Genomic DNA, 26,139 nt, shown 5'->3' on the forward strand with positions numbered 1-26,139 from the left:
AGATGGCTGTCAGAGAAGTCTGCAGGGTTCTAATAAGCTTACTTGCTACCTTCACAATGTGACTCATTTGGTTTTTATCCCTGACACAAATGCTACCAAACCAGGCGATAAAAGAAAAAGTAAGCACAGATTCAGTAAAAGACTTCAGTTTCTTGTGCACAGAATTCAGCTTTCTCATGAAGTACAAACGTTGTTGTCCCTTCCTATAGACAGCCTGAGAGTTAAAACCACATTTTAACTTATTATCAATCACTGTTCCCAAATATTTATATTGGTCAGTGAATTCTATTTGACTCCTTTTAATGTTTGTGGGTAGGGTTGAGCAGGTTTGGGTTCTTCTAAGGTCAATAACCATGTCCTTAGTCTTAGAGGGATTAAGGAGGAGAAAGGACTTGTCACACCACTGTACAAACTCCTCTACCACTGACCCATGTTCAGACTTGTTTTTATGGAGAAAACTGATAACAGTATTGTCCGCAAATTTAAGGACATGCCTATTCCCATGCTGGCTTCTACAGTCATTGGTGTAGAGGATGTAGAGCAATGGGGACAAAACACCACCCTGAGGCGAGCCAATGGAAGAGAGGCGTCTTTCTGACAGACAGCCCTTGACCCTCACCCTCTGTGACCTCTGTTAAAAGAATCAGTGATCCAGGCTACAAACAGCCTGTCCAAGTTAAAATTCATTATTAATTTTCTAGCTAAAACGTGGGGCTGAATAGTATTAAAAGCAGATGAAAAATCTAGAAATAACAACCTGGCATATGTGCCTGTTCTCTCCATGTGGCTAAGTACCTGTCCTAAAGGCAAACTGCATAGGATCTAGTTTGTCCCCACTCTTGCTAGCAGTGCAACCTTAACCAACCTTTCAAAGGACTTCATAACTTGTGAGGTCAGAGCTACTGGCCTAAGGTCATTTAGGTTCCTAGGTGTATTGTTTTTTGGTACCGGAACAATAGTGGATTCTTTCCATACTGCTGGAACCATTCTCTGTTCAAGAGAACTATTAAAAATACTGGTAGTTGCTCAGAACAATGTTTCAGTATTTTACCTGAGATCCTGTCAGGCCCTGGGCTCTTATTGCACTTACAGCCCTGACATCATCCTGAGTAAATGAAAGGGGGCTTGACTCAGACTCAGCTGGTCCTCTCCATAATTCATCAATTTCATCTGGAAAATCATAAATATCAACAATAAAAGGCATTTAGATAGGTCACTATTTTTCTCATAACCTCTCATAACATGTTTTGTGCTTATTGGTCATGTATTTTACTCCCTCCCATGCTGCTTTCAAATTGTTACTCCTCTAATTTATTTTTATATTGTATTTTAGCCTTCTTAATCTCTGCTCTAACTTCCCTTACTGCTTCCATTTTTTCACTTTCACCACCATTTTTAAAAGCATTGTGTTTCTTAAACAGCCCATGTCTCAAGGATGAAGTAACCCAAGGCTTATCATTTGCCACACTGTCCTCACAAAAAGAAATGTAGCTACACACAGTGTAAGTCCATTCATCCATGTTTATAGCAGAGTCCATAAAAACAGACTAAGACTCTTGTTCAGTCTACAGTTGTTAAAATCTTCCATTAGTAAGCAAGGGGCGTCAGGGGAGATAGACTGAAGTTTTTGAGTGACCTCGTGAATAGTGTCGGCAGCAGATTGAGTGTTTGCTTTTAGGTGTATATACACCACAGTCACAAATATCTAGGGAAATTCTCGGGGGAGAAAGGGCGAACGGATAGACAGCAGTTTGATGTTGGCAGTGCATATGGATTCCCTCACTGTAATATTACACCACTGCTGGTTAATGTAAACACAGACACCACCCCCTTGGCATGATTGAGACATCATGCCTGGTGTTAAAGTTTAGTCTGTAAAGGGAGCAGTCTGGCTCAGAAAGTTGGTGCTCATTCATGATGGTAGGAGTCAGTACCTAAGTTCTGCAGCAGTCCACGGGGTCACAGGTACAGCAGCACATAGAACAACTGCATTGTTCCCATTCAAGTTAGCTGGAGGGCTAAACTGGAAGTTAGTTGTCTGGGCCAGAGGAGCTCTTACTGAGAACGCTCAGTGGGCCCACTGCCTTCTTTGGTTAGGTTTAGGAGTGGTGAACAATATTAGAAATAAAGGATTAGGATTAAAATATCAGGGCTTGGGCCAACAGAGGCAGAGTACCAGCAGTTCTTCTTCACAGAATGTGGGTGGGGAAAAAATAATGTGATCCTGACTTGCTCTGACATACACACATGGACAACGATGATGTCATAAGATCAAGCAGCTGCAGTTTTGGGATCCAAGTGCTACTTCTGCTCACAAGACCTCAGGGCAGACCTGCTGTCACCTGCTCTAAGAGCTGATTGGCTCAACAATATAATAGTTGATTATTAAAATTGGTTGATGAACTTTAAGAGAACATTCAGTGGCCACATATTACAGATACACAAGATGAACTTAACATAATAATTTCATTCTTGTCAGCGCTATGAATTGGAATAACAAAGCTTGTAGTGTGACATGAAGAATCTCCTCTGTACACAGGTGAAGTGCTGACAATGTGAATATTTGACAGATAAATGATACAGTGGGGCAAAAAAGTATTTAGTCAGCCACTAATTATGCCGTCAAGAGCAGCTCAAGCCCACGTTAGCCAATCAGCAACGTCACTTCATTCCTCCACATAATACAACACTTGTATTTGCAAATGCAAACAAATACAAAGGGATTGCACCAGCATAAATGCAACTGCTATTCTGCATCCATGATCACCATAGATTGTAAACATAGACTGTAGATTGTAAACAATGTCGCATTCAACCCAGGAGCAGTTTCCGGCTCCCCAAATCTCTGTTTTTCAAACGGAGTTTTCCAAAATCTCCTCTCTGGCCGGAGTTTTTAAAAAGCATCGTTTTCAGGAACGAATTCTCCGTTTGCGTCTAAACGGAGGGTGCAAACGATGGTTAATGTCTCCGTTTTTAAAAATAACCGGGTACATATAAACGGGGCCTTACAGAAGAAGTTACAGGTCTGTGAGAGCCAGAAATCTTGCTTGTTTGTAGGTGACCAAATACTTATTTTACCGAGGAATTTACCAATTCATTCATTAAAAATCCTACAATGTGATTTCCTGGATTCTTTCCTCCCATTCTGTCTCTCATAGTTGAAGTGTACTTATGATGAAAATTACAGGCCTCTCTCATCTTTTTAAAAGGGAGAACTTGCACAATTGGTGGCTGACTAAATACTTTTTTGCCCCACTGTATATTCTGTCCTCCTGTCCCCTTGCATTTTGAGTGATGTATTTGTTTACACATTACGAGATACAATTTTATACAGTATTTAAAGATTTGATCAAACAAGACATTCACATGAAGGTTATGTTTATGTAACCCAGTGGTTACCAAGCCAGTCTGTTATTCAGTGTCAATAGGCACACTGTCTCTTTAAGAGTCACAACAGTAAGCTCTGCTTTACGGCTGTAGAGCAGCGACCTCAGAGCAGGAGAGTTCGCGGGTTTCCACCATATACTGTATATAAGAAAGGGTTTCCACTTGAATAATGCTAAGAGAGGATAAGGCATGGCCGAGCAGTAGCCAGTCTCTACTATTCATCTTTCACATCAAGTCACCACTTTTATGTTGTTTTCCTGCTAGGCGAACACATATATTGATATGTGATTGTGCTTGTGTTGTAAAAAGAGGTTGCTGGTGTATGTGTAAACATGTATGTGTAAATGTGCATTTGCAACGTTAGATGCTAATCGCGAGCTAACCGCTAATTCATAGTTGAGAGAAAACAGCCAACAGGCTTGTAAACAAGTCACTGTAATGATTTAGTTGTTTGTGTGTGTTCAATATGGTTAACACTGTATAGAGTTTAAAACTTTTCCCACTTGAATAATGCTGAGAGGGGATAAGACATGGCCGAGCAGTAGCCAGTCTCTACTATTCATCTTTCACATCAAGTCACCACTTTTATGTTGTTTTCCTGCTAGCGTGGGTGGACCTGAGCGGTCCCTGCCGCTGTTTCTCAGGATGTGGCACCAGTTATCACCCAGCTTTGCTTGTGGATCACTTGAGTATCAGAAACCATTTTTTTCTATAGAGCTCTATAGTAGTTTTTTTTTTGGGTACCCAAATTTTTATTTTTTTTCCTGGATTAAGAAATACCAAATTGTGGATCACCACAATTTGTGGAGAGGACTGACTGTTCAATTATTCAAGAACAAAGGACTGATTTATTTTTGATAAACACTGAAAGAGACTGATTGAAAAGAGACATTACAGAAGGTTTAATTTGTATTGTTGGCATCTATTTGTGTGATCACTTATATTGAAGCTGAAGAGAATGTATTTATTTTATTTTATTATTTTAGGTCTCTATTTTTGTTTTTTGAGTGCTTGTGTCACTTTTTAATGAAAGAACATATATTGAGTTAAACAAACAGACACTGATTTAAAGGAAAGGTACGTTCCAGTCCATAAAATGTATTAGTTTATTTTATTGGACTAGGTAGCACACTACTGCCAGACCCAGAAATAAATTCTTGCTGAGTACATTTGAATCTCATCCTTGTTTGTTGATACTGAAAGAAGGACAAATTGATATTTGGTTACATTTACATAACACATACTCAGCTTTACATTCAAATTAAATCATTTTTGCAGAAGAGGAAGCTAAATGCTTTCACCAAGAGCTCTGCCAAAAACTCAAGAAACTGAATAACGTTTACTAAATATAAGTCCCTTTTTGTTGGAGCCATAATATCATTTTTTGTTTCTTGTTTTATTTTTGTTTCTATTTTTTGTTTCTTTGTTATACTGAGGACTATATCTGTGTATATGACGTTTTTGTGTTTGAAGAGTGGTTGGAGCATAGTACCGGAAATGCATATAGGTAACCCAGGTAATGAGCACAGTTTGTGTTAAGGGGAGGGCAAACAGTTTGTGACGGTGTCAGTGTAGCAGCATGACCTCTCTTTTCCTTGATGAATGGAAAACTTACCAGTAGCACAATCGAGTGGTGACCTTTATAGTTGAAAAAATCACTCCCGGCTCTTGGAGGGGCTCGGATCGATATGTGTTTGCCGAGACACAGGGGGAAGTTCCATAGCCTCCAAAAATCATCTGCAATCATGCCCAACTGTGCCGCCGATGGGAACGGGACAAACTCGGGCTGGAGAGCCTCCCAGATGGCCTGGCAAACTTCGGGGATGATATTAGACACGGTGCACCCAGCCAGTCTGTAGCTTGCAGCCACACTGATCTGGGAAGCCCCAGTAGCCAGGTACCTGAGAGTGACAGCCAGCCTCTCCACCGAAATCGGGGCCTGATGTGTCGATCTTCAACGAAATTCTCCTGGCCAGGTTGTCAAATTTGGTGGCCGACATCCGAAAATACTGGTGGTGCTTCTCGGGGTCAATTGAGCGCATTTCTCGCACCAGCGTGCCAAATTCCCCTTGACGCACTCGATTCACATGAAGAGGACGCACACACCATCTCCTCCTCCTTTGTTTTTTCTTTTTTGATGTAAATACAACAAACAAAGAAGCTCTTCTTCAGTGTGTTTTGCCATTTTATTTCCGCTCACAGGCGCGCAAAGCAGAAAAGTATATTTGGAACAATTTGATTGAAAGACTCTACACTTTTATTCAAAATTTTGTTTCAGAAATGAGATGTGAATGAATTTTGGATTAGTTTGATCACCAGGTGATTTATGGTCAACAGGTTGTAGTCCACCTGTACAGCTGTTGAATTTCTATGTAAAATGATGTAATAGCCTATATTTGACATTACAGAATAAACGCTGTCATGATTATCAAAATGTATCAGGCCTGTTTGGTGTGAGGGTGGTGCAACAGGAGATATTATGGAGTAGGCAAATCCTCTGACAACCATCAATAAATTTCCACTCAAATCTGTGTTAGTTTTGATATTGCTTGTGCTCAAGTGGAAGATGAGCTTTGACAGTGGCATGACAGGAAAGATCAGGAAGTCTTCAAAAACATGAGGGGTCGGAGCACCCTGGTGGTTGAGTGGGTAGAGTACATGCCACATAATTGCAGTGTCCCTGGTTTGAGTCCGGCCAGGGACCCAAGCCCAAAAATAAATCTAAACAAAAAAACATGAGCAGTCTATGTGTACAATGAAAACAGTAAATGTAATGTCAACAAGGCCTCAAGTTGCTGATACATGTTCCTCTGGACGTGCAGGTTGACACAATATGACAAAACAATGATCAGAATGAATCATCAATAATATTTAATTTTATTCACATAACCAGGATTCACACAGGAGTTACTGCAGCAGTACATATGGAAGTTAAATAACAGAACCTGACACAGTTATGACTGATAAATACACACCGGAGGATATTCATTCTGTGATGTACCACAGCTACTGCTACTGTTTACTGGTTGCTTTGAAGAAGCATTAACAAGCATTATCAAGCAGGCACACTGCTGTGTGAAATCTTACAGTGAAGTTACAGCCAATGCTTCATCATCCAGACTGAGTATGTACAGCTTCATCTCTACACAGTAAGTAAGTGTTCAATTGAAACTGCTCCTACCGAGAGATTCTTTTGCATTTAGCGTTAAATGACAAACAAGGAGGCATTTCTCTACAGTTCTACATTTAGGTCAGGTCAGGTCTTTTCTAAAGGATATTTTGAGCCATTCATTCACTGTATAGTCTATAACTGAGTAACTATGTATGTAGTATGTGGTCACACTGAGTAACTCTCTGTTGGCAATTCAATTATCCATTAGCTTTCTAATGCAGCACATCTCTCTGGTCTGCTAACATGCTGATCCTGAAAAGTTATATAGTGAGTGCATGGCCTAACATTTTTTGTTAGCTTGTAATCTAAGTTGTTTTGACAGCTATAGAAGTCAAAGCTCATGTGCATTATTTACACTAACATGACCAAAAGCATCTGGGATTGCAACATCCTGTTTTCTCACAAGTTCACTTTACTTGGGTTATTTTATGTTTTCTTTTGGAACTGACCACAGTGACTGAAAACACAAGTGTCTTACCTATTGAAACATACATTACATCCTCATATTCATGTATCTGTTCATAGTGCTACCTAGCTGTTCGTCAAGCACATAGTGCCAGTGGAACAGTCAGTGGTAAAAGGCTCTGAGCTAATTTCTTCAGTTCTGAAAATATTAGTGAAGAACTACCCTGCAGCTGTCTGCAGTTCACCAAAATGTGAATGGAACTAAAGGGGTTATGCATGGGGGTAATTGATATCTTTATTTTGTATGTCCTTTTCAGATGTATACCTCTAATTTCACACTACTGATGTAGCTGAAAATCATTGTTGTTAATAAAGGATAAAACAAATGCTGCATGTATTTAGGTTGATCTCCCACAATATCAAATTCTCCCAAATGGTAAAAAGGTAGCCTCTGTGAACATATTTCTCATCATTTAATGACACTAAACAGGCCTGTTGTTCTGGTTGCTCAGCCAGCCAGCCAGCCAGCCAGCCAGCCACACACACACACACACACACACACACACACACACACACACACACACACACACAGAGTCACCATAGCTACCATTAAGTATTACTACCATTGCATGCTGGGCTCAGATTATTTGATATTCAGACTAATTGATATAATCTCTCTGAAGGAACACCAGAAAGTTCTCGTGTTCACTTTAGAATTTCTGATCACATTTTTGACCTCCAGAAAGTTAGGGCCATAGCAGTTCAGTCTGTTTGGTACTGAAGAGAACTCTTCTTTGGACAAGAGCAACAATAAGATATTGCAAAGAAGAGGAGAAAGGACTTTTGAGGGACAGCTGGTGGCCAACACTGCAGAGAAAGCGGTTTTCTAAAATATGTGAAAGTGTCCTGTAAGGACAACCGTATGATTTAATTGTAATGCTTCTTGGATGATCTAAAGGCCAGGGCATGCTGGGAGCTAATTCATACATGTCATACCATGTTTCATTGTGAGGGTTGAGACATGTGGAACTGTTCAAATGGGATAACATTTTTAGACTGTCCCTCCTTTAAGGCATTCATGGTGTTGCACTAAATTATTCACACAAAAACTGACAGAAGTAGTTGTGTGAAGAACTGAGGCATATTGAGGCCCAGAAAGCATCTGAACTCTAACTCCAACATCCACTCCAGAATCCACTGCTAATGGCTGAAGTCTTCCAGAGTAAAACTTTTCTTTCTCACTCCAGTTCAAACAGACAGACAAAAACACCCAAATCTCCTTTTCCAAACACAGCACATCAGCAATCAGGTGTTCCTATGTGTGACAATTCAGTCTTTTGATGCAATTTTAGTCCAGTAGCATAGATAAATGATGTGGGTCTGTATCATGCAGGTTGTCTGCAGAGGTAACAAACTTTGTGGCTAAGATAAGTAACTGATATATCCAAGCCACTATATTATATACCAGAAATATCCTCATGAAGCTACTGTGATAGTGGGCAGGCGATTTGAAGGGAAAAGTGCATGTTCTATGAAAAAATGGATATCAATCTGTGGATGAAGTATAGTCCTGTTGGGAGGACATGCTTAGTAACATTTGGATTTTTATCCATTGCAAAGTTGCACATGTTCCTCATATGGAGTCTGTGAGAGTCACATCATGAAGTATGTTGTGTTTCAGGCAGCCTCTTTAGTGTTGGATGTGTTAAATGTTGACTTCCAGTTTCAAAAATGGAAAAGCAAAGTTTCAAATCCTTAAATTTCAAATCGTCACATAAATATTTGAACAATAAAATTGAATCAAAATCTGTTAAATTACAGCTGACTGGCACAGAGAAGACGTAGGAGACACAACCCAGACATGCGATCAGATTAACATCTAAAATGATACAAATGGTAACACTAAAATCAGAAAAAAGAAAAGCAGTATGAAGTCTTGACTGTATTTAATTCAGAGGCAATAATAATCGATCTCAGGATACAGAAGTGATCTTTCCATTTTTAAGCGTTCCTATGTTGAGAATGAATGAGACCTGTCAGAGTGGCATGGACTTTGACACACTGTTGACTCCACTGGCCGTTACTCCTCTAAACTTCGTCCTTTTTTCAGTTTCTCTCCTGTCGCACTGAAGACAGGAGGAGGGGCAGCAGGTTGAGAGCAGGTCGATGCTCCTGCACTCCCAGAGCCACCAGAGCGCCAGCAAGGACTGACGTTACCCTGGGCAGGACGGGGGGCTGAGCTGGCATCACCTGCAACAGAGACAGAGGACATACTGGAAGCTCAGACAGACACACGACACAGCTGTCCTTCACTGAACACACGTGCAGCTTGTTTAGATAGTAATAACTTGAGTATAACAATACTGACCATTGTGCCTCTCAATTTCTCTGTGGTCATTCATTTCAAACACAACAAATCTCACAGCACTGCTGCTGTCATTAACCTAGATTTTCATTACTTTTGTCAGATAATGTTGTACTCATTACATCATAATTTGATCTCCAGTACTGAATATATTGGTAATAACTACTGGTTATGGTAGTATTTATAACCTGTGATCAAATTTCCCACTACAAAAGAATAAAAAAAATGTAAATGCTGAATATGATGAATTCAGCTGCATTAAAACATGCACGTATGGAATCAGCCTCTCTTATTCTATTTACAAACCTGAACAACCTATTTAGGGGTGAAAGACCTAGGTAAGAGAGGTGATCAAAAACCGTGACTCTGGCCAAACTTCACAGACCCTGTGTGGAGATGGGAGACACTTCTAGAAGGACAACCATCACAGCAACATTACACTGATCTGAGCTTAACAGAAAGAAGCCTCTCCTCAATGAAAGACACAGGAAAGCCTGCTTGAAGTTTGCAAAAAGCACCTAAAGGACTCAGTTTGAGAGTCTTCAGACTGACTGAATGTGGTTCTCTGGTCTGATGAAACCAAGATTGAAATGTCTGGACTCAATTCTAAGTGTCATGTCTGGAGGAAACCAAGCACTGCTTTTCACCTGCCCAATACCATTCCAACAGTGAAGCATGTTTTTCAGCAGCAGGAACTGGTGGACTGTTCAGGGTTGAAGGAAAGATGAACAGAGTCAATTACAGAGATCTAGTTCATGAAAACCTGGACCTGTGCCTGGACCGAAGGTTAACGTCAAACAGGACAATAAATCCAAGCACATAGCCAAGTCTAGTAGCGTTAATCTTCACTGTCCTTTGATTACGGTTCCCTGCTCCAAGCACTCAAACACTCCTATAAAGTTATTCTATAATTGTCAGTACATAAAAGTAGAAAACACTGCTCACCTTTTCTACTTTATGACAGTGAATGAGTCCATCCTGCCCAATGTAGAAAGTAGAGAATGCATCATATGACCTGGAACAGATGACATTTAGATTCAATTAGTTTACAACCATGAATGACAAAGACACTAGTAACAGCTGCAGGTCCAGTCTGTATGTACTGTGTGTTACCTGTACAGATGAGATTTGTCTTTGCGGTAGAAGCGCAGCAGCAGAGAATGGAAGGGAAGGCCCCTGATCCTCCAGCGAGCCTTAATGGTCCCATCCTCCATGTGCTTAGTCAGCTTCAGCACCTCCAGCCAGGCCTTGGTGTAGTAACACAGAAACAGGAAGCGCCACAGGGAGAGTGTGAGCTGGTACACCACACGGCCTCTACAGCACACAGGGATGGATAGGTCACGCAGGAAGTGGTACAAGCAAAATGATAACCATCATAAGAATGTTGTAATAATGTAAAAAAAAAAAAAAAGTGAGAATGTACAGTTTCACCTGGTCTTGGTATTGAGAAGTCCATTGATGAATTCCACATCATCTGAGTACATGCTGTAGTCATGTTTGTTCGTAAAGAAATTTGGAAGCTGCAAAACAAACAGTTCATCTGTACAACCACTGTGCAACCACTGTGCAATAAATACAAACTCAGTACAATAACTAACATTTAATCATTTTTTCGATGAATTAGATAATAATAATAATAATAATAATAATAATTTCCACCCCTTCATTCAAAAACAAAACATTATTTCAAACTGACAATGTAAAAAAGTGCTCAAACAACACGTTGCTGCTTGGAACGTCCCTGAGCTGTTAAAGTAATATGAAATTATAAATAATACTTTAAACAAAACAACTAAATGTTGATGTCTGATAGCTTTAACAAAAAAAACACACTATATGCTATACAAAAAGAGGTATTTTCTGTTGTTCAATCAACCTGAGCTGTTGGAACAATAAATAAAAGATAAATAATAAAGAAAAATGAAAAATTATAAATCTATTAACAAGATTTGTTTCAACATTTAGTGGCGGTTCTAGTATATAAATTAAAAAGAGTTATATTATATATCGCAAACTCTAACATATTGGTAATAAAAAAAAACTTGTCACACAAATAGAGCACACTTATAAATCAATATAACCCTCCAGCAGTGTCAACCTATCAGAAAGTCTAAACCAGTTCATCTTGGTGGTGTGTAGACTGATTTGATATTATTCTTAATGACTTCACACACAACCCAGAAAAAAATACCACAATGGGTCTGTGAAACTACATATAAACAGTATGAAATGTGGTTTATTTTGTAGTGACCAGGTATACTTTTTCCCATCACTCTTTATGTTACAAGACAAAAAAAGTCAATTTAGAATCCAGACAGAGTGCAGTCTTACCTCTATCCTCAGCCTTTCATACATCACGGCCAGTTTCTCTTCTCCTTCACTTTCTCTTTCAATGTGACCCCCCTCTGCTCTCTGTGCATGGCTACACAGAGATGTAGGATGCAGCAGAGGCAGCTCCACAGGCTTGTTCTCAAGTCCAACATCCTGCCTAGATTTCAGGCTGCCGGTAGATGCCGGCTCTGTTCCCGGGCAATGGAAACAATAAAATTGAGAGCCATACATGAAGGGTGCAGGACACCTCTCTGCTTCAAACAGGCTTCGGAAACAGCCATGTTCTCGTTTTACAGCGTCAATACTGTTTCTCTTGAAGCCGTCGACGCTAATGTCATCCACTCGACTGCCATCCACCATGGTCAGGGGGAAGGAGAACTCTGAGGACCTGTGAGCCCCCTGAGCGAGGAGCTCTGCTAGTTTATTCTGACCAAAGAACAAAGGGATCTCCAGCAGGGTGTGCGGGCTGCCTGACTCCCCCTGTCGTACCAGCATGCACATGCTGAGTGAAGTCTCTTCCCAGTCCTCCTCGTAGAAAGCACCTCTCTGTGGCTGGCTAGCATGATGGAACGGGTGAGACAGGACAGGCTGCTTAATGTTCTGATATCTCAGGCTGTTGGGAGGTGCCAGGGCCCATGATGCACTGCTCAGGGGGCGTGTCTGATAGATCCACTGCAAGTCAACCACCTGAAGGAGCAACAAGGGCTCAGTAAGATTATCTGTAACATACAGTACACTTAGAAGTACACTGACATGTTGTGGTACAAGCAGCCTGACATGACAAATATTGTTATTGGTCGGAGAAGATGAATCTCAGTTGTGTCTCTGTGTCTCCAGGACTGAGACAGGTCAAACTGTCCAAGTAACAGAGGAAACTAACTGGCCACCATTGTGACTCAACCCACAATTAATCTGCATACAAATTACTCATGACCATTAAATGGTAGGCAGCAGTACAGTGCTAGTAGTAAACCTCACTCCCCCATACCTGGAAAGACATACAGGCGACAGATGCTAATGCCCATGGGTGTGAGCCTCCTTGCTCGCATGCTCGCTTCACATAGCTGGCTAAAAGCTCTGTGTGTTTACAGCAGAGAGCAGGAGCACCTGTATTACTGCTGCAGACATGGACTTTAGAACTGCAGAGTCCGTTGTTCAAAGACTAAATTCCAGGATGGGCTTAGCCCCCCAGAGCCCACCCAACACACAGTCTGCATAGCATTTGTGCCATTACTTTCTAGACGTTGTTTCAACATTTAACTCCCCTCTTTAATCATGAATTGTATTTATAAATGTATGGTTATCTTAACCACATGTGTTACCAGGGTGTATACAGGTATAAACAAGTTAAATTTAAGACTTTTTAAGACCTTTTAATACCACTTCTAAATGAAATTTAAGACCAAACGTACAATGGAAATACAGTAATATTTCCAAGTAAACACACTGACAGTATGGTAAAATGACAAATGACGGTTGAGTTTAAGAACATCGGCTAAATGTGTGTCATGCAAAAAGATCACAAAAATGTCATCACTGTCCTAAATTAAATTACTGCGGCTGTACTAAGTGGTGGTGGTGTACCTCCTCATGTATGTTAATGGAGTGGACAAAATATTAGGAACACCATTCAATATAATGCACCCTAATCTCTCAATAATGAACATAAAGCTGAATTTTCACCTTCTTGTCAAAAAATGTATAAACTTCATAAATGTAGAATTTATAGCAGAGCTGCTGTATTGGATTAAATTAGATTGGAAGCCAGTGAGTCTATTTTATGTAGTTAACTTATTCTCTGAACTATATTTTATAGTAATTACAAGTTATCTAGTATTATACAGTTAAGTAGTTATATTCAGCTTCAGTAGCGTCATGTTCTTGTTGAATGCCTCACTCTCTCTCTTAAGGTCTGTTGAATGAGAAACATCTGAGTGACTTAAAATTGATGTTGTGTAACATCAGCTGATAAAACGCGCAGCATCACAGCATAGTGTATAGTAACGTCACGGTTAGCCTGAAGCTTGTTGCTATAGTAACGTCACAGTTACCTGTCTGAGGATTAACGTTGTTAATGGTGACATCACATGGAGCTGTTTTCATTAGTTTTGCGGACTCCGCTGTTTTTTTCTGAGCAGGTTCTTCCTCAGATGATGTAGATTTATGTTTTAACCAGCGGTCTGTGTTTGTTCCTTAAACTTAATATCACTGTTAGCTTGTCTGTGTTATGCTAGCGGGAGGTACAGAGAGCTACAGGTGTGTTCAGGGTCGCAGTCAGACAGTCGGACACAGCGGTTCTGGCCCGCTGCAGACGTTGGTTGAACATTAATACATCGCTGTAAATGTGTGCGGGAATTTCCCACATTATAAGTGTTGGATTTGCGGGAATCAATTAAATTGTGCGCAATACCCGCAATCCCGCGCTGAAATTCAGGCCCTGATCGGTGCCTGGCAGTGTGTATGAAGCTGCTTCATACACACTGCCAGGCACCGATCGTAACCAAGAGTATTCATTCCTGTCTAGCCATTTGTGATTGAACTTGCATTTCCCCATGTTTAAGTCGAGTGGCTATCAGTGCTGAATTAGGCCCACCTGTAGATGCTTTACCCTACGCCATCAAGAGCTGCGCAATACGAGCTGCGCAGTAGACTACGCTCTGACCTAACCATAGACAACGCAGCACAACGCAGCACCGGAGAAAAAATATTCGACCTAACAAAACAGATTGCCCGCATTTTCGCGGCGACGAGACTCACATATTTAAGACCCAAGCAATCTGAATTTAAGACAATTTAATACTTTTTAAGGCCTTATTTTCATGAAAATTGATTTACGACTTTTTAAGACTTTTTAAGGACCCGCGGCCACCCTGGTTACACTGTGAGAAAATAATCCACATTTAGGTGCTGCTGAGTGTTTGTATTAGTTAGGGATGGGTATCTAGGACTGGTTCCAATGTAGAACTAGTTCAAAATTGTCCAATCCATCAGAATTGTATGTCTCAGTGTACGCGGTTTTCTTCAAAAACGGCAACGGCTGCAAACATGTTCTGATCGAATGACTTAATAATTCCCTTTGTGAGACTAACATGAAGTTTACTTTGAACTTTCTACACCCTCACTCAGAGGCTAACATTAGCAGAGCGCTGTAGCTAACTCCAGCAGCTGACCAACACACACTGCATCATTAAACTACTTAAAGCAACTCTGAGCTGAAGAAAAGAACTGGGTGATCAGTTTGTCTCACCTCAACAACCCTGCAGACACTCAGTAAGTAAGTTTCAAATTAATTAATTCAGTTCATTTTTGGCAGTTATGTGTCATATATTCATAAGCATGTTAAATTATTGATAAACAGTGAAGATAATAAAACAGTTGTTTTGAGTAGGTTCAGCTCAATGAACATACATGGCTTCTGGACACACACACACACACACACACACACACACACACACACACACACACACACACACACACACACACACACACACACACACACACACACACACACACACACACACACGACTGGAATGAGAAATCCAAGAGATAATCTATGCACATTACCTGACTGAAACTCCAGCTCTGGTTTGTGATGGGTTGCCTTCGGCCATGGGTGCGGACACAACCCACCCAGAAGGCGACACCACCTCTGCTCACAGCCATTCACCACAGGGGCCAGGAGCTACCCCAGTCACCAGCTGACCATCACCCACAGCAGAGCAGCACAGAGGACACCACCGGGACACACTGAGCAGCTCCGTCAGATGACTCTGGACACTTCCAAACTACAGCAGCAAGCTCTCTACCCTGACAAACCTGGCCACACAGAAAAGAGAGCACAGCTAATGACAGAGTGCTCTAGACCAGAGAGCTGACTGTAAAAGTGATATGGTATAAAACTATATCTATTAAAACTGTTCACTTGTCAAAGATCAAATGGGTTTGGTGACATACAGTAGCTAATGAAGAGAAAAGTGTCAGTTTATTGTGCTTTAAAAGTAATTGGGTCAATTTTAAAATGAATATATCATCTAACTGGAAATGAGTGCTAATTGGCGGTTTACAGCTTCACTAGCTTTTTGTGCTGTATATCACAACCTCTTAACTTGTACCAATTTGTACATTATACATTTCTAAAAGATGTTTAGTACAAAGATGTGATCTTTGTTATTGGTCTTTGGAGCCATTTCCAAATGAACTAACATACCCAACCTCTTCATAGAATGATGTACATGCAGAGTTACACAGTAGAAGGCCATTCCCCATCCAATTTTAAAGGGCAGGTTTATGACCATGATGATTATCATAACTAGTTTGGAGCCAATTCTTGTCCAGCATGCACAAGTGTGATATGGAAGCCTCCAGTGCACATACAATATAAATGGACTTTTCATTGAAGTACGAGATATTTTGTGTCCAGCAGGAAGATGGAGCAAGGCAATAGACCTCCTACTTCAACTTCCTCTGTGTATGTGTCCACAGTTGTCTCTAGATGAGCCCAGTTTCCAAGTTACTAAGTCTTGAGGTGAGAAACTAGCTGTACAGATTTCCCTGAATATGGATCCCCGCTTCCATTCACACATGACCTCATGCAGCTGAAAATAGTGCACCTTTAGGTGTATTACTCTAGGGGAACATTGGACATTTTACTTTTCTCTGGGAAAAACTTATCAGACATACATTATTATTATCAGGCTGGCCTAATAAGTCGATAAATACTCTCCAGCTGGTCCAGAATGCAGCTGCATGTGTTCCAACAAAAACTAGAAAGGCCTACTTGTGGTTCCTAGTATCTCTAAAAGTAGAATGGGAGGCAGAGCCTTCAGCTATCAGGCTCCTCTCCTGTGGAACCATCTTCCAGATTGGGTCCGGGGGGCCGACACCCTCTCTATGTTTAAAAGTAGGCTTAAAACTTTCCTTTTTGATAAAGCTTATAGTTAGGGCTGACCAGGCTTGTCCTGGACCAGCTCCTAGTTTATGCTACTATAGGCTTAGACTGCCAGGGGAGTCCCATGATGCATTGAGCTCCTCTCTCCTCCTCCCTCTCTCTATTTATCTATATCCATTGACATTCATGTACTATTAATGCATTCACTAACTTAAACTTCTTCCCCAGAGTTCTCTGTGCTCTCTAGTCTCACAGGTAGCCTGGATTGTGTCCTGGACCCTGTGGAAGTTCTGAGCCCATGACTGCAGCTACTATTATTTCCAATGTTGATTGATTGTTTGTCACTGTGCATTTCTCTCTTCTCCTTCTCTCCCTTTCCCTCTCTCAACCACAACCGGCCGAGAAGTTTTTCCTTGCTGCTGTCACCAAGTGCTTGCTCATGTGGGACTGTTGCATCTCTTCAAATTAAAGAGTACAGTCTAGACCTGCTCTAATGAGTAAAGTGCCTTTGTGATGACTTCTGTTGTGATTTGGCACTGTATAAATAAAGATTAATTGATTGATTATCACACTAAGCTAAGTATTTTATGTCTTCTGATATATCTGGAGGGGATCATGAAGGGTTTGCACCATGTTTATAGACATTTCTATTAAGGAAGGTGTATGAATGACTTGGTAACAGCTTAATAGACATTGAAGCTGCAGTGGATTTTGTGCCAAATAAATAAATAATCATTATGTCTTGTTAGGACAGTTGCCTATTCACACATCAAGCAGACAAAGAGCAATCAACAGTGTTTACGCTACAATCATTCAGTAGCGACAGGCCGCCACTGCTTCAGAATTTATGAAACGTCATGAAAACAAATTACACAACTTTGAAAGTAAGAAAGTGCACTTTATTTCTTATTTTTAAATAACCCTAACATATTGTAACTGCTGGCATACTGCACCACCCAGGTCCAAAAAAACCCAATATTCACCAAATCCTGAGGAAAATTTCTCTCTTTTAGCTGGTGCACCATTTTCACCAGATTGTCTCTAGTTTAGTTTGTCTGCTGTTTGGTGCTGGGCAGGTAGTGTACAGTGAGTTCATAAGAGCTTTTATAATGAAAACTGAAAGGAACAGAAAATTGATGAAAGCAGTTTCAAGGCTGAATTTGTGGTCATGTGTGTTCATGTTTGTGAGTTACCAGGTTTTAATGACGTGGATACAGGCTATTTTTTTCATTCACAACAATGTTTAAGGGAAGACAGTTTCATACCTCATATTGCACTTTGATTTAACATTTTAGTATTAAAAGTTTGATATATTTAAGATTTTATTTAAATATTGGACATCTTGACTGTTTTCATTAAAGACCATCAGCAAAAGTCCCAAGCTAAGTGATTTACATAATAAATGGAAAATAAAATTACATTACATTTATCTTCTTTTTTTGTGCAAATCGTGAAATTATCCAATCCAATCACCCAAAACTGTGATACGATCCGAACCATGAGTTTTAAGATCCATTGCACCCCTAGTTGAAATCTTCGATTATTCCCTGACATTGGTCTTCCACTGGGGTTTTCAGAGACTCTGCCAGGAGCACATGATCTGCAGCAGACCACAAGCTTATAATCAGAGACTCTATGGTGACAGCTAAAACTGAATTAACCAGACATGAACATACAACAATCCACACAGCTGTATCCTTAAAACGTGCCATATCCAAAAGAAAGAGGTACCGTGCAGAAATATACCGTCTTTTGTAAATGAATACATTTAGGTATGACATAGTTTTGGACATTTGACAGCATAGGCAATTACTCGCAAATAAACTACAGGGTGGCTGATAATTCAAGGAACTGTTTACGTAGTCGCAACCCTAACATCATGTACTGTATATGTAATTCACGACAGTATATATTCACTGATGATAGTTAAACCGGTGTTGGTTTGTAGGTATGCACAGCGCATGATTACGGCATTTAATGAGAAAACGGAGACAACACAAATTACCTTACTGTAGTCTTCAACAAATTGCACAAACAAGGAAAGACTGACACCATTATTTAGCGCATAAACGGTAGCTTGATCATATATGATGGCCATCGTAATTTATGTTTATGTTTAGTAAAGTTGCATTTTATTTCAATTATAAACTGCTCACTTTTTAGTCACATGTCAGACAGAATATTCTCCACAAATTACCCGGGCTCCAGCTATCTTCCCTAACGTTGACTTTAAGCTACAGGCTGGTTAGCGAGCGATAGCTGCCTCCTGTGACCATAGACATGCCTGTGACAGCCAATGATAGCTGCAAGCGTTGGGTAACTAGCTAAAAGCTAGTAGTCAGCTAACTACCGGCTTGGTAAACGTCCTGTAATGTTACCTTTTACGGATGAAAACCCACTGAAGTCAGTGTCGATGCAGAGCTTCTCCAAGCCAGGGATTGTACAATAGTCACAGACAGGTTGACACTTGTATCATGCTAGTATGCGTTACTTAGCTAACTCACACAAATGTCACCCTAGCCCTGTGTGTCCTTGCCCGGCCAAACGCACCCCACGCAGCCGCTCGTAATGCTGCCTTCACTGCTGTGGGAAATACAACAACGACCCAGTATCTTCTTCTTCTTCTTCTTTTTCCTTCTTCTTCTTCTTCTGTTTAATGGCGGTTGGCAAACAACAAATTGGCCCATTACCGCCACCTACTGGAATGGAGTGTGGATCGAAGTGGCTATAACACCCTCTCCAAAAAAAATAAATAATTAAAACAAACAAACAAAACAAACAAACAAAAAAAGAACTTATATCCTCCCCATTAAACCACTCACTCTAAGAAACTCTAACATTAATTGCCAACACCTGCTTCCAGCGTGTACCTGTAACATGGTTCTGAGGTCGTACTGTATCTTATTGTTCGTAAACTTTCTAATCTACCTCTGTCTTTCAGCTTCATACCCCCGACAATGCACCATAACATGCTCTACTTTTTCAGCTTGACCACATTTCTCACATTCACCCGTGTTATGTTTCCCTATTTTAGCTAGTGTACCATTAAGTGCAGTATGCCCAAACCTAAGTCTTGATATTATGGTTTCCCCTCTTCTGTCCCGTCCTGTACTTCTCATGTCTCCCACTTTCCTTTGTATTGTGTAAAACCACCGTCCTGTCCTCTCTTCCTCCCATTGCTTTTGCCACCTACTCCTCAATCTTTGTTTGATTATGTTCTTGATTTCTGACTTACTGAGGCTAACTGCCAAGTCAACAACACTATGCTTTGTTGCCTCCTTCATAGCCTTATCTGCCGCCTCATTGCCTTTTACCCCAATGTGTGCCGGTACCCATAAAAACACCACTGTAATCCCCATCATTTGAATCCTGTATAGTGTTTGTTGCACCTCAATCAAAATATCTGGCCTGCTGTGTGAGTGACTGTACTGAAGACTCTTTAGTGATGTGCCTGCCGCCGATCCATACACCACACATCCATAATCTAAAATAGACCTAATCAACTCACAATATATGGCTTTTAGCGCACTCCTGTCTGCCCCCCAGGCATATCCCACCAAACACCTCATCACATTTAAGACTTTTTTACATTTATCCACCACATTTTGAATATTCATGTGAGTCTCTCATGAAACCATATTCCTAAAAACTTAAACTGTTTCACTCTCTCCAGTTCTTGATTGTACAAATCTTAATTTAACTGTGTCACCAATTATTTTCCTTGTAAAAACCATTATCTTTGTCTTATCAATTGAAAATTTGAATCCCCATTTATAGGACCATTCCTCTATTTTTGTGATTGCACTCTGTACATTCTTTATGATAAACTCCAATTCCTTCCCCTCTTCCAAATTGCCCCATCATCTGCAAAGAGAGACACCCCCATTTCATGTCCTAATCTCATAAACACATCATTTATCATTATAGAAGTCAAGTCAAGTCAAGTCAAGTTTATTTATAAAGCACATTTAAAAAACAACCTCAGTTGAGCCAAAGTGCTGTACAGTTATTAAAATACAATATAATCACACACAATATAATAATAAATAAAAACAATAAAGGAACAGTAAGAGCTCAATTTAAAAAAACTAAAATTAGAATAAAAACAAATAAAAAGTAAAAAAAAAAAAAAAAAAATAGAAAACAATAATGGACTTACTATGCTCCCTTGAGGTGTTCCATTTTCAATAACCATTTCCCTGAATATTTAGTTGTATACATCTTCCAAATAAAAAATCCTTAATCCATCTGAACATACGACCTTTAACACCTAATTTCCAAAGTTTTATCAATAATCCCTCTCCCCACATCATATCATACGCCTTCTCTACATCTAAAAATACTGCCACTATATTTTCTCGATTTATCTGTGCCTTTCTCACCTCATGTTCTAGACATACAGCTGGGTCCATAGTATTCCTTCCTCTTCTAAATCCACTTTGATATTTAGATACATATCCTTTCTACGTTCTACATAATAGGTTAACCTGTCATTTACCGTTTTCCAAGGGCGTCAGTTTGGTTTTAGAAGTGGTGGGGACAAAAAACGTAAGGCCCCCCCCCCCCCCTCCTTTCCGTTTTTGTTGTTTTAAAAAAAAAAACTTGTTATATCCACAGTGAGTCTTGAATTAGTGCAGCGGTTCCAAAACTGTTGCCCCACGACCACCCACCATCCGACACAAAAGTAACGCATTCTATTGATGTAGCTATTCCAGCGTCATGTTTAATAAGCTGCCCTTTTTTTGATGAACACCTACACAGTTTATAAGTGATATCCTTTAATTTCATGTTTCCATATCGTTATGATCCGATTCGAAATTATGTATTTATTCATGAATTAATTACAAAAGATTTAAAAAGTTAATTTTAACACCTGTCCGCCATAGCCCTTTTCATCTCGCGTACGTACCCCCTAGAAGCAGCTCGCGTACCACCGGGAGTACGCGTAGGCCTACCACAGTTTGGGAATCCCTGCTCTACAGTGTATTGAGTAGGCCTGCTGGAATGAATGCCCACAGGTGCGCGCGCGGCGCACCACGCCACTGGATGAGGTACTGATGATCACAATCCCCTCCCGCTCATTTGCTCCACACACAGCCAGGCAGGTGTGCATGCAGTGAGGATGTCATAGTGCGCGCCTATCGCATGATTTAGACTCGACGATTTCGGTTGAGTATGTGGGGATTTTTTTTCGGTCGCAATTGGTTTGCACATTTTAAAAGTGGTGGGGACAAAATTCAAATTATAAATAGTGGTGGGGACATATCCCACCCGTCCCCCCCGTAATCTACGTGTATGCCGTTTTCTCCATTATTTTACAAACGTTGGATGTTAAAGCAATTGAACGATGATTTCCTGGATTTGTGCAGTCTTTTCCTGGTTTGCGTATTGGAACTACCACCGCCTCCTTCCAACTTTGTGACAACTTCCCACCCTCCCACACTTTATTATATAACCAAATAAAATGTCCTTGGCTGATTCACTAAGATGCTTCAACATTATATACCAAATCTGATCCTTGCCTGGAGCTGACATCTTAGTTTTGTTGAGAGCGCGGTTTAGTTCGGCCTTTGTAAATGCCTTGTTTAATAAGTCATTAGTATCTTCCTCAGACTGCACCACTCCCACATTCTCCGCTATTGTAGCTTCCCTTCCTCTTGCCCCTTCCTCAGTGATATTCCCTGAACTGTGCACTTTAACAAAAGCCTTCACCAACATCTCCGCTTTCTCTTCACCATCCTTTAATACTGAATACCCATATTCTCTTTTAATACCAGTAATTCTCTTTATCATACCCCACATTTTCCCAATTTCTGTTTCTCTCCCCACCGAATCACAAAATGCCCTCCAATATTCCCTTTTTGTACTTTTTATGACCCACCTTACATGTGCCTGCATTCTCTTATATTCAATCAGATTCTGAAAACTGTGATTTCTTTTCAACATTTTAAAAGCTTTATTTCGAGATTTAACTGCTTTATCACACTCCTCTGTCCACCATGGAACAATCTTCTTCACGTGCTTACCTTCCTTCTTCTGAATGGTCTTTCTTGCTGCATCTAAAATGCCTTCACAAACAGAAAGATTTAATGTGTCAACATCTGTATTAGTGTCAATTGCTTTTATTCCTTTATCACATATGCACCCAAATTTTCCCCAATCAGCCCTCCCAAACGCCCACGTCTCCACTCCTTCGTTATCACCTCCCTCTAACCCCACACCTAACACTGTGTTAATCGGATAGTGATCACTGCCAATCGTAGTGTCTCTGATCACAGTCCATGAACAAATACCTGCCAATGAATCTGTTACAAGTGTAAGATCTATAGCTGACTCTGACCCCGTTCTAATATTAATTCTTGTCCCACTCCCATCATTTAAACCAAATTTCTACTCTCCATTAGTTCCTCAACCACTACACAATTATCATCATTCCTACCACCCCGTAACGTACTATGTGCATTAAAATCCCCACACCATACCACTTTCCCCCCTAAATGTACACTTATTTCATCAAACATCTCTATTGTCATCCTATTACCTGGGTTGTAAAAATGAACTATTTTTATACTCCCAACTTTTGTCCAGATTTCAATTATTAAACACTCCAACCCTGTCCCTTTTCCCAAAACTCTATATTGTAACCCTTGCTTTACAAATGTTACACATCCCCCTCCACTCCCCTCTCCTCTATCTCTACGGATGCTATCATAACCCGTAATTACAAAATCCAATGATGGCTTGAGCCAGGTTTCTTGAACACATATTACTTCTGGTTTCTTTTCTAAGTCTTTAATGAATCCTTTGAATTCTTGGCCATTTGCTATGAGACTTCTTGCATTCCATTGTAGAACAATCAGATTGCTTTATCACTTGAAGCACCTGGTTTCCCATCTATTTCAAGTCGTTTGTTAATTTGTTCCCAAGACACACCTGTCATGCCCAAAAACTTCTCAGCTCCCCTCACAATTATTTTAATCTTCTCCGTTTTATGTTTAACTTGGTCAGTGCAATTAATTACATAAGCCATGAACAATATCAGTTTATCAATTGACAGTTCTTGCACCCTCTTCACTCCTTGCTTTCACTTGCTCAATTTCTACAGCTTCCTTCCTTTTATTTTGTGCATCTTCTTTGCACTCCTCAATTTTATGTTCACCTCCACATTTGAGGCACCTCTGTTTCCCCCTACACACTGCTGCAATATGCCAATACCTTTGGCATTTGTAACATCGAAGCGGTGGAGGTACATAAGCTCTAACAGGAAAGCTCATACACCCTATTTTCACTCTTCCTGGAAGCACCGAGCCCTGAAACTCCAAAAGAACAGACATACTGTCCACTCTCTCCCCATTTATTGTTTTTTGCAGTCTCTTTGCTCTACTCACTTCACCCCCCACAATACTCCGTGTGATCCTTTCCAAATCTTCATCTACAGGAATCCCTGTTATTACTCCTCTTGCAATTTTATTCTCTCCCAGAACCCTTCTTTCACTTATCGTCTTCTTGCAAATACTTTCCATCAACAACGCTTTTTTCTTCTGAACCTCTGTTACACATACTATTAACAAGTTGCCATCTCTCAGAGTCTTAGCCGTCTCCACCTCTCCTAGCTTCTTTCTCAGCACCACCAGGCTCACACTAATATGCCTATCCTCCTCTCTGAATCTAAGGATTATTTTCCACTCCTCCCTCAGAGTCTTTTTCCGATCACCTCTCCTATCTTCCTCTGAACTGTTTCCATCCCAACTTCTCTTGCTGCTCTGACTCCTTCCCTCCTGCCTGTCTCCTCCTCTCCTTCCCTCACTAGCAACACGAGACCATTCCCCAAACTCCATTTCATCATCATCATCATCCCCCCCATATCCCCTGTGCCGCCATCCTGATCCAGTCACAAACCAGTTTATGCCAACCACCACGTCCAAAACCCAAGAAATTGTCGTAAAACACTAGCCGCAATTTCAAAATCACCGCTGTTTGTTTGTCCGTCCATCCGAGGTTGATTCTTCTTCTTCTATCAAGCCCTCAACTACCCAGTATCACATGACAATGTGATAGTTAAGGCAGGGAAAACTGGAAATGGTTCCATGCATTAATTCCTTTTTTAGTGACATGAACCAAAGTAGAAAGCCGTAGGAAAAAGGCTCCTGGACTGTATCAGTTTATATGTCTGAATTATAGTGAATATAAATGTGCAACCCACTTAAAACCAATCATGGAAGCTTCCATGCCAGCATTCACTATGACATTATCAGTGGCAGGTCAAAGCACGTGTCATTCAAGATACTGTACAGAGAAGTTAAAGCAACACATTACATGTTTAAAACAACACAACTGAAAAAAGGGCAACATAAGATACAAAAGCTATACAAAAATACAAATAAATAAGAATAAAAAATTGGATAAAGTAAAACACTAAAATGATAATATTTTTGGGCTGGGGCATTCATAGGATCATCAGGCCGTTGGCTCCTGCTCTATGTTGCATAATGAGCAGCTTCTTTCTGTGTAGATTTTGCCGTGGGCACCACTCCCTTGAGGTCTTGCAGGGATTCATTGCTCAAACATATATTTAGGGCCAACTAAATGTATTAATAAGTAATAGGCCTAAGACTTTGAATCAGTTATGTGGCTTGCAACCATTGGAGAGACTCAAGAACTGGGATGATGTGGACTGTCTTTTGGTTTGTCCCGAACGTCAGACGTCCATTGTAGAGAGCAATTTTGCTGGAGACAAAAGCAGAAATCCATTTTGTTTAATAAACCGTGTTTTGTCATGACTTTGGCCATGTTTTTAAGGTGATAAAATGTTGATTTGTTTCTCTTAACTTGTAAAGGAGGATGGTGACACCTGCTGATTGTTGAGAAGCATGATAAAAATAACATTGTGCTTTCCGAAACACATCACCATCACCCGAGTGAGTCTCTTGTAAAAATATTATCTCAGCATTTTTCTTCTACAAAAGATATAAACTGGTCTCTTTTTAGTACTGTCATGCACCACTGACATCACCCACTGTCCTTCACTTCAACTTTTCAGAAAAGTAGCATTTTATTACATTCGGTGAACAATATTATATGGTGTGATATAATTATATTAATATTTATCAGCTCCAGTTTCACACTTTTTATTTTATTTTTTACATGTTTTAAACCCAGATATGTAATAGCCAGCCAATTAGCGCAAACAGAATTAGGCCTACGTAAATAGTTTATACATTTTATTACATTTTTGATAAATTATTCCATAATTGCCTTTTATTGCTTTGAAAATGAAAATAATTATTAGGCTATGTTATTGGCAATTATTAATTAATGGCAGTTATTACTGTATTGGCAGGTACAACATGTCCAATAGAGCACAATAAAAACAAACAACAACAAAGCAAAACATGTTTGTGTATAGGCTACTCATGGAAAATTTGAAATACAAAGATTCATGTCTAAGAGAATTACATTTTTGGTATTTACAATTTTACAGAAACTTAAAAGTTTCTTTTAAAACTTAGAAGCTTATTAAAAAGAATATTAATTTCAGTCGATATTGGTCAATTGGAAAAGAAAGGTAGAAGAAAGTTAAGCTTTCCTCCA

General features: G+C 40.1%; 1 protein-coding gene across 1 annotated transcript; it reads right to left on the minus strand.

The window, feature by feature from the left end:
- Nucleotides 1–7,591: 7,591 nt before the first annotated feature.
- c15h6orf136 (chromosome 15 C6orf136 homolog) lies at nucleotides 7,592–19,108 on the minus strand. The gene is made up of 7 exons (XM_053334344.1): nucleotides 18,927–19,108; nucleotides 15,225–15,476; nucleotides 11,661–12,347; nucleotides 10,761–10,849; nucleotides 10,443–10,643; nucleotides 10,275–10,344; nucleotides 7,592–9,214 (listed from the first exon to the last, which is right to left on the minus strand). Exons 2-7 carry the CDS (start codon nucleotides 15,321–15,323, stop codon nucleotides 9,071–9,073), a joined length of 1,290 nt encoding a protein of 429 aa, XP_053190319.1. The 5' UTR covers nucleotides 15,324–15,476; nucleotides 18,927–19,108; the 3' UTR covers nucleotides 7,592–9,070.
- Nucleotides 19,109–26,139: the final 7,031 nt, after the last annotated feature.

This window comes from Scomber japonicus, chromosome 15 (genome assembly GCF_027409825.1).
Source record: "Scomber japonicus isolate fScoJap1 chromosome 15, fScoJap1.pri, whole genome shotgun sequence".
NCBI lineage: Eukaryota > Metazoa > Chordata > Actinopteri > Scombriformes > Scombridae > Scomber > Scomber japonicus.

What these genes read in the sequence shown, in the direction of transcription:
- c15h6orf136 (XM_053334344.1), bottom strand. Translation starts at nt 15,323, where the DNA reads ATGGCTGTGAGCAGAGGTGGTGTCGCCTTCTGGGTGGGTTGTGTCCGC. An exon ending in CTTCTCAATACCAAGACCAG is followed by an intron (nt 10,644 to 10,760) that starts GTGAAACTGTAC and finishes TGTGTGCTGTAG; the next exon opens with AGGCCGTGTGGTGTACCAGC. An exon ending in ACTGTCATAAAGTAGAAAAG is followed by an intron (nt 9,215 to 10,274) that starts GTGAGCAGTGTT and finishes TCTCTGTTGCAG; the next exon opens with GTGATGCCAGCTCAGCCCCC.